Source organism: Aulonocara sp. 'chitande type north' Nkhata Bay, linkage group LG15, assembly GCF_057382095.1.
Source record: "Aulonocara sp. 'chitande type north' Nkhata Bay isolate Kocher_YH1m ecotype deep benthic linkage group LG15, A_spYH_male_GT1.1, whole genome shotgun sequence".
NCBI classification, from domain to species: domain Eukaryota; kingdom Metazoa; phylum Chordata; class Actinopteri; order Cichliformes; family Cichlidae; genus Aulonocara; species Aulonocara sp. 'chitande type north' Nkhata Bay.
The window spans coordinates 17890744-17903654 of NC_141358.1; the positions used below are offsets into that span (position 1 = coordinate 17890744).

Consider the following 12911-nt stretch of genomic DNA (forward strand, 5'->3'; position numbering starts at 1 on the left):
TAAATATATGTACAATATATAATAGTGTATGCATTTCTGGATGTGTATACTAAATATTTTCCTACGTGTGTGTGTGTGTGTGTGTGTGTGTGTGTGTGTGTGTGTGTGTGTGTGTGTGTGTGTGTGTATACACATTTTTACAAATTAAATAGTAAAAAAGTAGTCAGCAGTTGCAATAAAAAAATAATCCAGATGTTTGTTTAATAATACTAATATCCCATAAACTCTTCTGACCTGTGGCATGTCACTATAGCGAGCACCAGACTCTGACACATCATTGACGTCTTTGAGAAGTTTGTCAAGACGAGGCATCTCTGGGCACATCTCCTCCACTGTGTCAGGCATACTCAGGACTAGAACAGGAAAACAATCGCTGTGATTAATCACAGAGATTCTATCTAAAAGCTGGCATTCTTAAAACCGCCAAGTTAATAATAGTATATGTTTATCAAAATACATTATATAATAACAATCAAATTAAAATAAAAATGAGGATCAGGGAGATTCTTACTGGCTCGCTCTCGAGGGGTCTTGGTGTTGAAGACTGAGAGTGGGTTGTGAGCGTTTAGATGAGGCTCCAGGAAAGCTACGGGCATGGCTCCAACCAGAGTCGCCAGGCTCTCCCCCAGTGCTGGCAGATGCCTATTTATGATACAAATCAACATGGAAATTTGCATAGTGTGATATTACTTATGCAAAATAAGCACACAGATAAAGACACAAGTCAAATGTCAAAATGTACAAGAGCAAGGTGGAAGATTTTACAGGTGCCGGAAATAGGCAAAGACATATTTTTTGGCTTGTGTTTGTTTGTTTGTTTGTTTTTTAAACACTCCCTCCCCCCCCTTTCCCCTGTTTGCAGTCAAAAACTTTAAAACTTCACCGCTGTTATTTTTACAGTTTGACTTGGCTGAAAATTTCTCATTCAGAGCAGCTTTTTAAGATGTTAGTTTTGGGGAACCATTTCTATTTATTTAGTTATTTACTATTTTAAGTAGATCTATATAAAATACAAAAATGTATAATTTCAGTCAAGACCACTACAATGATTACAGAAGAAACACAGTGAAAAGGAGATCCTTGGGTGGAGGTGGGTTGCAAAGTGGCTTGCAGATGCCCAGCAGCTGTGGCAGACTAAAGGAGCTATGAAATTATCAACTGGATCCAAAGAAAGGTGTCAGCTTATGTGAACTGAAGATCAGGTGATCTTCCAAGATTGAGGATCAGACTGGTTTAATGGAAGCTTGAACTTAAACAGTAGGCTTGATTTTTGCCTTAATTTTGTAACAGATGCCCTTTCCCATAAAATGTGCCATATAAATCAAAGTACATCATTAAACAATGAAGTATTTAATAAGTGCATGTGGTGAAGGTGTGGTCCTGGGCTCAGCTGCAGGGGAGGGGTGGTGCCAGGAGGCAGGTGAAGCCACAGGTGGTAGCGACTGGAATGATAACAGTGTCGTTTCTTTTCGTAGTGAAGCAAAAGACGAGCATGGTGTGTGTGAGCTGAGACCAGCGCTAAGTAGAGACTGTGGCATTGTGTGTGTACATGACAATAAAAACTGAGAACTGTGAACACAGCCATCGCGTGTGTGGGTCCATCTTACAGTGCACATCTTGTCAGCCATATCATACTTACCTGTGTATAATACCGATTTTCTGTATTAGAAAAGTTTTGCCTCCTACCTCTCCACAAACAAGTTCTTTCCTGTTCCCAGAGAGTACAAACATGTCAGAATTCTGTAGCAAGACAGCTGGACGTCATCCACTGAAACAAATAACATGCATCCATTAAACATCAGCAAAAAGAAACGAGAAACTTTGAGGGAAAACCAGTACAAAAAATAGGAAAATATATTAGAATATTTCTATTAGAAAATCCATATAATAGGAATTCTGTGCAAACTGGGAATATAAAGAAGGCTAAATCAACTATTTCCCATCTCGCTTTTGGTGTATTTAACTGTATTTTGTTTATTCTTTTCACTTTTCTCTTAGCTAACTATGATAAATAACTACAGTATGAAAAAAAACTATAAAAAAAGACAGTCGAGAACAGCAAACACTGAGCATGGAAACTCACAAAGCAAGTCCACTCCAAACTCGTATGTTTTGATATGCTCAAAGAGGGCAGTGAGGATAGGCAGCAGTGCCACTGTCACATAGTTTATGCTTTGACTGACGCTCTTCATCTGGGCACGGGATTGCATGAACTTTCCCAGTTTCAGCATCTCCAGCAGCTTCTCCAAGTCTTCTGCTGCATTCTCAAAGAAAGTCTTTAACCCGACTTTTACCAGCTCCGAGCCAGTCTTCATCACTGTTCTGTAGGAAGGAGGGAACAGAAAGGCTAGTATGCATGCAAAAATACTTTTTTTATGAGTTAGTGGTTTAAAGATAATACATGCGTGTCTTTTATTGAGCTTTATTACAAGTCTTATGAAGTAATACGCACTTACCTAGTGTCAAGTGAGTGAGTAAGGATGTGCAGACAGCTCACCATCATTGCTGAATCACTTCCTGTGGGATATATTTAATGTAGATACTCAAAAGGATTGCAAACAAAAAGCCACACAAACATATGAACAGAAGCAATCTTACCAAAGAGAGAAATCCTGTGTCTGACAAGAGCTGCCAGCTTACAGAACAGACTGGAAAAGAAAGGAAGTAAGAACGAAACTGAAGAAGATGTTAGGAAAAAGCAACCGAGTGAAAGAAAACAAGAAAGGGCTTTATGAAAATACAAGAAAACACACTGATCAGCAAAAACATGATCACAGTACCTGGTGACCATCTCCTTCTCTTTATTGGAGGCACAACCACAACTGCTCAGGTTCTTACTAGGTGTAGACAGGAAGTACAGACAGTGGTTTTTAAATGTTTGATCAGTCAGGGGAAGCAACACCTGGGGAGAAGAAATAAACACTTTAATTAATAAAAATAAAAAAAGTAACTACAACAGCACATCAGTGGCTCAGCTGCAAACAGAGCTCCCAACCTTGGCAAAGAACTTGATTTCCTGGTCATGAGGGGATTTGTCGGTCTTCCCACTGGTGGCCATCGCCTCTGGATTAACGATGTTGAACACCAATGTCAGCCAAGGCTTTTAGCACTGAACAGTACTAAAAAAAGTACATCAGCATCTGCGTATAAAAATGCAGCAGACTTACCAAGATGAGCAATGAACTCCTGGGCAGAGTCAACATTCTTCAGCAACCTCTTAAGGAACTTGTAAGAAAAGCGTTTTTCCATTGATGATGAATCCTGCTCCATGTCCTTCAAGCCTCTGTGAGACAGAAACACTACTGACTACTAGTCAAGAGTCAAATCTTTGGTTTATTATCTCAAAATTTCAACTTACTCAGCAGTTTGACTCAGAAAGTCAAAACTTTAAGGTACTAACTGTAAATTTTGAGATAATAACAGAAAATTTTGAGACAGCAACACAGCCAAAAAATGCTTTTTCCAGTAGTGGAAACAAGCATCCATAGTAGCAGAAGTGCTCATTAGGATTTTCCCCAAGTTTTCAGTATAGCACTGGTAAAGTGCTATACAGTTGCCTAAATTTTCATTTCTTTAAAACATGAGCATTAGGAGGCTGACCTTGTGATGGCATAGCCACTAATCTGCAGGAACTTGAAGAGCTCCTGGGCCTTCTCTCTGTCTCTGTACTTCTCTTTAGCTGTCAAGGTATCATAGGGTACCAGCAGTGGGTGGGTCCCTCCTCCTGGACAAGATTGAAAAGTCATTTCAGGCGCTTTCTTTTGAACACAAATAAATAACACCTCGACTGCTGTTCATAAAACTTCACTACGATTTGCACACCTTTGCTGACAAGCTCAGTTTTCTTCTTCTTGGCCCAGATGTTGTGGTAATTTTCTGCAACCACCTCCACCATGCCCTGCAGAAAAAGTGCAGCTTTTCTCAGTTTTTTGTATTTTGTATTAGAAGATACATGGGAACATTTAGGAAGAGTCAAATGAAACCCAACCTGCAGCTCTCTCGACAAGGTGACATTGTGCAGATCCATTGGAGCGGGACTGAATCCATTAATCTACAAAGTAAAAAAGAAGCAAATTGCTTTTGAATCAGCGTTTTAGCTGGCAAAATGTGCAAAAGCTAACAAAAAACAGCAAAAGATAATACAGATGGATGGCTGTGATTTATGAACAGCAAACGGAGAAGTTTTAACTGCCAACATCACTAACAGACTGAAAATTCATTTATTGCCCTTCTGCTGTCATCCCTACTGGATCCAGCAGATTTATCATTTAGGCTACTAAAAAACATCTGCAAGTAAATGTTGCAGACAAAATGCTAATATATGCATATATCCACACTTTACTCATAGTCAAGTCTTTTCCATGCTGCATTTCTGCATCAGTGGCTTTTAATTGAATATTTCTTAAGATCTGCTAAATGTTAATTGTAGAATTTTTGTTCATTGACTCAATAAAAATGATCCCTACCCACGCTTAAAATGTGTGTTTTAAATGCTACGCTGAAAAGACTAGCAGTAAAAATATCTCCAGTCTGAAAAAATGTGAATATTTTCTTTTATGTATTTTACTACAGTACGTGCTTTGAACTCTCTATGGATCAAAAAAGACTCTTTATTCTTTAAGTTAAAAACAAAGCAGACATTTCTCAGTTCCCAAAACACAGATTTCCATTAAAAAAGTGGTCTTGAGAAATGAAGCCTTCATTAAACTTGTATTCATTACTGATACAAGCCATTGGGACTGTTGTTTGGTGTTTATTATTCTTGCATGACAACAGTGGTCCTGCTATTTACTTTTTAATGGGCTCCTGTTATAAATGATGTCTGCTTTCTGTAGCGTGAATCACCAAAGACAGAAAAATGAAAAAGGAGCGTCTAGGGAATTGTTGTCAGTTGATGAGATAGTAAATATGCATCACAAAAGGAAACATTTATAAATGTGTTACCTGGGACTCCGAGATCTTCCGCTGTTTTTCGCTCTCTCGTTGCTGGAACATCGCCTCACCCTCTTTGGTCCTCTCAATGTTCCAGCCCATAGCCAACATGCTCTTCAGTGACTCTCTCACTGGCCAGCGATATGTTTCTCTCTCCTACAGAATGAACACATTCACAGTCTAACACTCTGTCCTGTAGAAGACATGCAGGCTATATAGAATAGGCCTATAGACCAGATGTCACAGCTTAACAAAATGTGAAAACATTTACACAAAAATCAAACAAACACACACACATGTATTTCTTTTCAAACTTCTGATAAAAATGTCCTTGTAAAATCATTACTTATGATGTGGCTTTTTTCTTGCCGTCTCAGTAAACCGCCTCAGAGAGTTTTCAGAACATAAGTGTGTGTGTCTGTCCACCTTTGATAGTGTATAAATTTGTTTGTCTGTGGCTCCACCCTTGCATATTTTCTGGCTACCTTAGTAGGAGTTTTAGAGTTTATCTTACAGAGTATATTTGGCCTTCACCTCTCGTTTTTGACCCAACACCTGACACAAAACCCGAGTGGTGCATTTGCCCCTTTGGTTGATCCAGCCACTGTTCACAGAAGCCTCATCAGAAATACTCTCAAGCTGTCAAGGTGCCATTCTTCAACAAGGGTGACCAGCTTTCTCAGCTGTGTGAGCACTAATGTGCACGTACCTTCTCACTCAGAGATTTATAGGGCTTCAGGAGTGGATGGGTTTTGGCCTGCTCATCCACAGTGTCTCCATGTTTCCAGCCCACTGACATCTGCAACACAGTTTATTTCAATTAATTACACCATCTCGCATTTTATTAAACCATGAAATGTAAACTGTTTTAGTAAAATGACTGAGACTACAAAGTACAATTACAACTTTGCATTTCTTTGGATTTTTATAACATAAATCGACTCCAAGCATGAGTGAAGAAGACACTGAGAACACGAAGGCACGAACCTTCTCTGAGGACCACTTGTCATGGGAATGCTCTGCATATTTGTTGGCAATGTACTCAAGTTTTTCAGGAAGGGAGATACTGAAAAGTCAAAATTGTGTTTAAGTCATAACATATGAATAAAAACATTTAGAAACATGACATGAAACATGCTGCTTTAACAAGGCTGCATTTTTAGAACACTTACTTGGCAGTGCTGATGGGTTTGGGGTCAAAGTTACCCTGTGCGTCCATTGATGCCTGCTTCTCCAGCGTTGCACCTAAACTGGAATCCACAAAGTCTGGAGGCAGGGCCCCAGCGATTGCACACAGGCATGACATGGCCATTTTGAAAAGTTCAGTATCATATTTCTACAAAATGTAAGAAGAGAGGGAAAGGGGTGCTTAGACGTTTCACCATTTCACTTTTATGTTTTCAGAACGTGTCTGCTGAGACAACTACAGTGGAGCAGAGTAGGATCAGCCCCCCTCCCAAAAAGGAATGAAAATGAAAGCTGGAAAAGTCTGCACCATGTAGTGACCTGTCACAGACTGATAAATGATTCATCTGATTTGGCTTTGCCTCAGCTGCACTGCTCACAAGCACTTCATTGAGCTTTCACTTCACTGCCTCTGACTACTGAGAACTTTTCTCTCAGGAGATCCACACTCAAGTGTTGAAAACTCAAGATTTAAAGAAATAAATAAATAAGAATATATATATATATATTAAATATGGGAGAACAGAGTTTTACAAGCACCACTCAGCTACCAAACATTTTGTTCTGCAAAAATGCGGATCAGAAAAATACCACTTCTAGTCCTGGTTCATTCTCGGAGAACAACAAATACGCAAAATACAGAGAATTTTTACAGCTCTATGCACACTGGGCCAGCTCATCTTTAATAATAAATACTTATAAATAAATTCCTGGCTGTACCTTATGAGAAAGGGAGTCAAAGATTCCCCAGAAGAGTTTCTTGGTGAGAAGGAGCTCCTCCTCAGAGGCAGTACCAAAGCTGCCCATACCAGATGGCAGGCAGTAGTACTTCCAGTTCTGCTCGTAGTGATTGGTCAGCAGCTAGAAATAAGAAACACAAACGCGCACAAAAATTCCTGAATATTTTTACACTCCAATTGCGATTGCTACAATCATGTTGTTTAACTCTGGAAGTTAGGAAGACAACGGGTTCCCAAATTTTACATTCCAGTGATTGCCTGTGTTATTTCTTCAATAACCTTTTTGACTCATACATCAAACACATATTAACAAGAAAGTGTTTTGCGTCTCACCCGGAGAGATATCTTGCAATATTCATTGAGCATTGGAACGTCGAACACCAGACGTCTGAGCAGCTGCTGCATCATAGAGGGACGCAGGTGTCTGTGAAATAAGTGCAGAATTACATCTGTGTAGGCGGAATATGATTTTCTCTTATGTGCATGTGCTCACATCCAAGAATATTTTAAGAACTGTGAGAAGGAAAATTTTTATGTTGTAACCTTGTAGCAGGCATATACTCTACGCACCATGCTGCACGAGTCCAGGTAAGGACATGGATCAAGGTCACGCTAAATGTGTTAAATTTACACCAAAATTAAAGCAGCTTGAGCTGCTATAATTTTCTACCATCACACAAAATTTGAAAATTTTACACACAAACAAAAGATGCAACCATTGAAAGATTTGAAAAGTGAAGCCAGTGCCCTAAACCTGCATTATTTTTAATGGCCAGCAGGGGGAAAATCCGGATTTCTTTAATTTAACTCAGCTAAGACTAAATAAAGCTAAAGAAGCCTTACTTGCAGATTGCCAGCAGACACTCTTCAATGGCATCCCTTTGGGCTTTGGTGAGTGAGCGGCCTTTTGACAGCCTGTAGATAGTCTGCAACGTGGAGTCAACCAGCTGTGCGTGGTGCTCTGTGCTGCCAAAGAGAGCGGCACAGCGGGTCAGCAGAGGCAGCAGAGCTGAGCCGATGTACCTGTTCATGGCCAGCGCAGTCTCTGTGGTGCTCAACACCTCCTGTGAGACAGAGAACAATGCATGTAACTGAAAAAGGAAGAGCAGCCCAATCTCTACACGCAGAGATTAACAGAAGGTGGAAGTGATTATAGGTTCCGCCAAATGTAAATATTATGCAGTTCTCTTAAAGCAGAAAATGACAGCAAAGCTGAAGAGCTTCAATTTCCACTGATGTCACAGGCGGGGATAACTGTATTCATTAAAACCAAAGTTTGAGAAGTCTTTCTGTAGCTTCTTGTTATTTTTGTGGGAAACAGGTGGTGTTTGTGATGGTGTCATTTACCTTTTGCATGTAAATTAAGTTCCAAATGTAAAAAGTTCCGGATGGATACTTTTCAAAACTGGAAACGGCTTACTGTGAGCCATTCAACCGTAAATAATGGAAAGACAATTTGTTAGTAGAAAATGAATCTGCACTAAGAGCAGTGAAGGTGGGAATTTGTTCACAATTTTCTCCCTTTAAAAAACAAAAGAATAATAACGGAGCAAAGTAAAGGACTAAAGGAAAATAACCATAATTGAACTAGTTGATAATTACTTCGCTGTTTTAGACTATATTGCGTTATATTTGATCCATAGACTATACATAAGACATACATAACATATTTTGGGTATGTAGTAAGTGTGATGAGAGCAAGGGTTCACTTAATCACCTGTCAAGTCATTTTAAATGACTCCAAGTGTGTACCTTCGATGCACAAATTCTCCTTACAAAGAGCAAAAACTCACCAAAGGAAATTCAAACTTTATATCTAGTTTCTTATCATCTATCAAAGCTCCTCGGTCTGCAGCTTGTTTTTACCCTTTTGCCACTTTCAGGATCCTCTGGCTCATTGATTTGATTGACTGTTAATCTGTGCTAGACTGACAAATGGATAATTCAACCAAAATATTTCTTTCAAAGTGTTCGCAACTTCCCAGATCGTTCTGTGTAGCAAATGACCGGATAAACTGGGTTATGAAAAAATGTAGTCTGAGTGAAGTTTTTATACTGAACTGTTTAAAAGCTAAGGGTGACCTGATCAGTAGGCCGAATATTATGTTAATATTTCTGAAAATTTGCAACAGGCTTAGTAACTGTTCTGAGCAATCGGTGCTCATGTTTGATAAGATTTATTCCCTCTGTGGCACATTTGATGAGCAAACTAGAAACCTTCATTTCATTATCAGTAAATGACAAAAGACTTAAGATCTCAAAAATGTAACAGGAGCAGAGACGACAGAGACGATTACACCTGTCAGGTACAACTAGAGCTTACATCCTTTGTATTTGCAGAGACTAAAATGTACTTTTTCAGGAAGTGGATACAAATTCTTTGGCAGGTAGTCATTGACAAAATGGGACTTTGAAGGTGAAAGTGTGTGTGTCGTGAATGTTCTAGGACTTACCGTATCCAGAGACGCCGAGGCTCGGAGGTCAGGCAGGAAGCCAACCTCCAACATCTGGAGCAGGAAGCTCTGGTCCTCGATGCCGTAAACTCTGTCCAGGAAGAGCACCATGGGGGCCTTGTGGTCGGGACAGAAACAAGCTGACATGTCCGGTTCGGTCACTGTGCCATCTGAAGGTTGGTGGAGCAAAACAAAAACCAATGAAAGGGATTCACTGAAGAAAGTTTCAAATGTAACATGATTTCGGAATAAAATTAGGCTTTAGAGTTTAAGGGAAATGTAATCCCAGACACGATAAGCTGAGGAAACCAAGCATAAATGTGAAATGTATTTATTTTCTGGTGTTCTTGCTGTTGAGCATCGTTGTAAGCCATAATTTTATAAGCAAGGCACAAAGTAGAAAGGTACTAAAAACACAATGTAGGCATATTGGTTTTCCACAGAGATGTAGAGGGAAGCAAAGGCTCTCTCCTAAGTGATGTCTCCTGCCATTGCAAAGGCACTTACAATAATATACGTCCAGTTAGCAGAGCTGTGATGATACTCTGCAGAGTTATGAAATTATTTCAGCTTCCTTAATCTGGCAGCACGACACACATGCTGTACCAGGCAGAGTTTTTATTATTTGCCGAAAGGCAGTAAGGTAATGCGGCATGTTTGTTCAGCAGGATGTGGCAAAAACTGTTTGTGATCTACAGCAGCCCAGGTTTGCCTGTAGAGTATAAATTAGATTTTTAATCAGACTACCGTGCACCTTCAGCCGTGAATCTAAACTAAACAACATTTTTCTTTCCCCAGGTAGACCTCCCGTCTCACCTTAATTCACTTCTGTTTATGCGTTTCCTTTTAACAATCAGAAACTGCCTAAAGCAAACTTAGACCGGCATACCTTTATTAACGACAGGCATTTTGAGGGGGATGCTGATGACGCCCACCAGGTCCGAAGTGGGAACCAGAGAGCGCAGGATGGCTCTGATACGCAGCGCCTCACCTTTACCTGCATTGATAAGCTGTAAGAGATGCACAGGCACAAAACAAAAACAATCTCTTTCTCATAAGAGTCCCTGTGACAGTATACAGAATCTCATTCTTCAGCTCAGGCTGTTGTAGAAGGCCTTACATGCATCTCAGGAGCACAGCGTCCCAGCAGGTCAATGAGGGCAGAGTAGAAGGACATGATGGCGTTGCCCATGTGAATCACTTCCCCTTCCTCCTCACCAGACCTGAAACAGACAAACACACTATATAAAAATTATACGCACAGTATAATAAATATTATCCTGAACACGAGAAACATTTCTTGGAAGTTGCAGACAAGCTCTGCAGCGTGGTTTCAGGATACGGCGGGCAACAGAGGCGCAGTAAATTGGGCAATTTTGTGAGCATTTATAATAATGTTTTGGCACAATACATGATCTCCTTGCAGGCTATTCTGTTACACATATTGATTTTGAGCAGCTTTCCAATCTCTCTCCCCACTTCAGGCCATACAAACTTTCAACATTAAAATTCAGTCAGTGTTACAGGCTTTGTATACTTATGTAGAAAGGCAGGGACAAACAGCCAATGCCAGGGATAATGTATTCCTTTCTTTTACATATTCTTCCAGAAAAGTACCTTTTTTCATACTGTCCTTAGGCTCCAATTATGATTTAAAATCTCTGATATTTTTTTATTCAAGACTTGCTTTAATAACACCTGGGTTGCAGTTGCATTATAAGACTTTCCAGTAGTTGAAAAAGTTTTTCATTTTTCCCCCTCTTTTTTAAAAAATGTCAAAGTCATCCGAGATAAATGATCGCTTAAAAAAAATTTGTGGTTCTTAAATGTGTCTTCAAACACATGAATGTGAATTTAGCTGCTGAAGTAAATTATATTTTGCTAAATAAAGAGTAAATTAAGAAGATTTTCTTGTTTTGGTAGGAGGTTTTTTTTTTTAAAGAGAGAGAACAAAAGACAATTATTTGATAAAACTCCACTTTCAAACAGCAATTACCTCTCTCTTTCTCTTCACTGTTCTCTTGCTGGGCAAAGGCAATGAAATAAACTTAGATCTCTTTTCCCGTAATGTGATATGGCTCTATTTGAGGGTCTAGCAACAAAGAATAATGCTGGTTTAGCTAAGCACACAGGGAAATCTAACTAAAAGTAACATTTCACACAGAGACCCAGATAATGAGAGCCTTAATCACAAGAGACTGGCTTTAGAGTTTCTGAATGGGTTTCTTAGTGTCTCGTGGTGATAAAAATGCTGATTCAGTAGATTTTAAACACTGTGGAAAAAGAAAACAAAGAACTGGTGTCGTTTTTACCCAGTAGTGACTCCAGCAGGAGTCTTGGGCAGGTCCAGGGCAGGATCTTCAGAGATCTTGATGGCCTCTTCCATGGCAGCCAGCAGACCCTGACCTCCCTCGCCCCTCAAGGCTGGGCCGAAACACTCTGGACGTCTGATGAGCAGCTTCACCACCACGTTGGCATTTTCCTCCACGCTCTCACCTGGTGTGAGGAAGAAAAAAAAAAAGGAGGAAAAAAAAGCAGACCAATGGAAAGGAAAATTGTTATTATCCCCAAAAGGAAAGGTGAGAGTCAGCTAGAGTGTAAAACCCCTGAAAGTGGTATTCAGCAGCTTCTAAAGCACCGCTACATTTTTTATCCAGGAAAAGCCGACTCACATTTCCACGTGAGTCCTCAGCAGGACCCTGGCATCTTTAACCAGTGGATTTTTTAAATTTCTGCGCAGTTTTTCATTTCTATTCCAAAAACAGCATCACTGTTAAATCCCCTGCTGCTTTAATACACAATACTCACAATTATACAGATGCAGTAAAATCACCCTAGACTGTTTCTTTGTTGCGATGCCATTTTTTTGTTTTATCTCAATACTTATTTATTGCTCAGTTACACATATTCAGCGACTTAATTAGATTATATTTTCTTTAAAATGTCTTTAAAAAGCATCTCGGGGGTGTCCTCGGGAGGTTGAAGCTATGGGAAAGTTTTTCTAGTTTGTAATAATACTTTTTATGTAACACACTGCACAGTAACTAGTTTTTGCACATTCAATTAAAATCCAGATATTAAAGAAGACTCGAATAAAAAACAAAAATCAAGTAAATCATAAATCACACACATAACACAACAGCGCCACATACATATGTATCCACCAAATATCCTTACCACATACGAATATATGAAAACACTCAATATAAAATATAGTTTTTGCTTTGTTTGCTTTGCTTACCCCTTGCCAAATTCCCCTCCCCCTGTCTGTCTCCTTTCTCATTCCCATGTTGTCTTTATACAACGTGTTCAGCTTTTAAGTATTCTTTGCACCATATAGGTTTAGCCTGGTGTCTGACCTCGTCTGTTCTCCTGACAAAGTCGAACTGACCACGTGTATACTCAAATGTATGCCACAATTAAAGCCTCTTTGAACTTTAAGATAGCCTCTGGTGTCATGTATGTCAGGCTTGGGTACAAGCGGAGGCTTCACACAATGGTACACTCAGATATCGACAAAAAACTTCTGTGTTTACAGGATAACTCCACAAGCAATGTTTTCCTTCTTTATTTAACATTTTCCAGTCTGTTGCACTTCTAA

General features: G+C 39.5%; 1 protein-coding gene across 7 annotated transcripts in view; it reads right to left on the reverse strand.

Moving 5' to 3' along the window:
- Positions 1–12911, reverse strand: part of ryr3 (ryanodine receptor 3) — a 114271-nt gene that overhangs the window by 23626 nt on the left and 77734 nt on the right. For all 7 annotated transcript variants that reach the window (XM_086264738.1, XM_086264736.1, XM_086264734.1 and 4 more), the window contains 23 exons: positions 11623–11806; positions 10431–10533; positions 10200–10320; positions 9311–9480; positions 7701–7921; positions 7191–7281; positions 6838–6978; positions 6105–6268; positions 5920–5998; positions 5642–5731; positions 4945–5088; positions 3989–4051; positions 3823–3898; positions 3601–3724; positions 3168–3283; positions 2996–3063; positions 2781–2902; positions 2599–2648; positions 2457–2517; positions 2084–2322; positions 1687–1768; positions 512–642; positions 235–353 (listed from right to left, as the gene is read on the reverse strand). In XM_086264738.1, the coding sequence (XP_086120864.1) occupies positions 235–353; positions 512–642; positions 1687–1768; positions 2084–2322; positions 2457–2517; positions 2599–2648; positions 2781–2902; positions 2996–3063; positions 3168–3283; positions 3601–3724; positions 3823–3898; positions 3989–4051; positions 4945–5088; positions 5642–5731; positions 5920–5998; positions 6105–6268; positions 6838–6978; positions 7191–7281; positions 7701–7921; positions 9311–9480; positions 10200–10320; positions 10431–10533; positions 11623–11806 (2759 nt within the window). The remainder of the gene's footprint in view (positions 1–234; positions 354–511; positions 643–1686; positions 1769–2083; positions 2323–2456; positions 2518–2598; positions 2649–2780; positions 2903–2995; positions 3064–3167; positions 3284–3600; positions 3725–3822; positions 3899–3988; positions 4052–4944; positions 5089–5641; positions 5732–5919; positions 5999–6104; positions 6269–6837; positions 6979–7190; positions 7282–7700; positions 7922–9310; positions 9481–10199; positions 10321–10430; positions 10534–11622; positions 11807–12911) is intronic.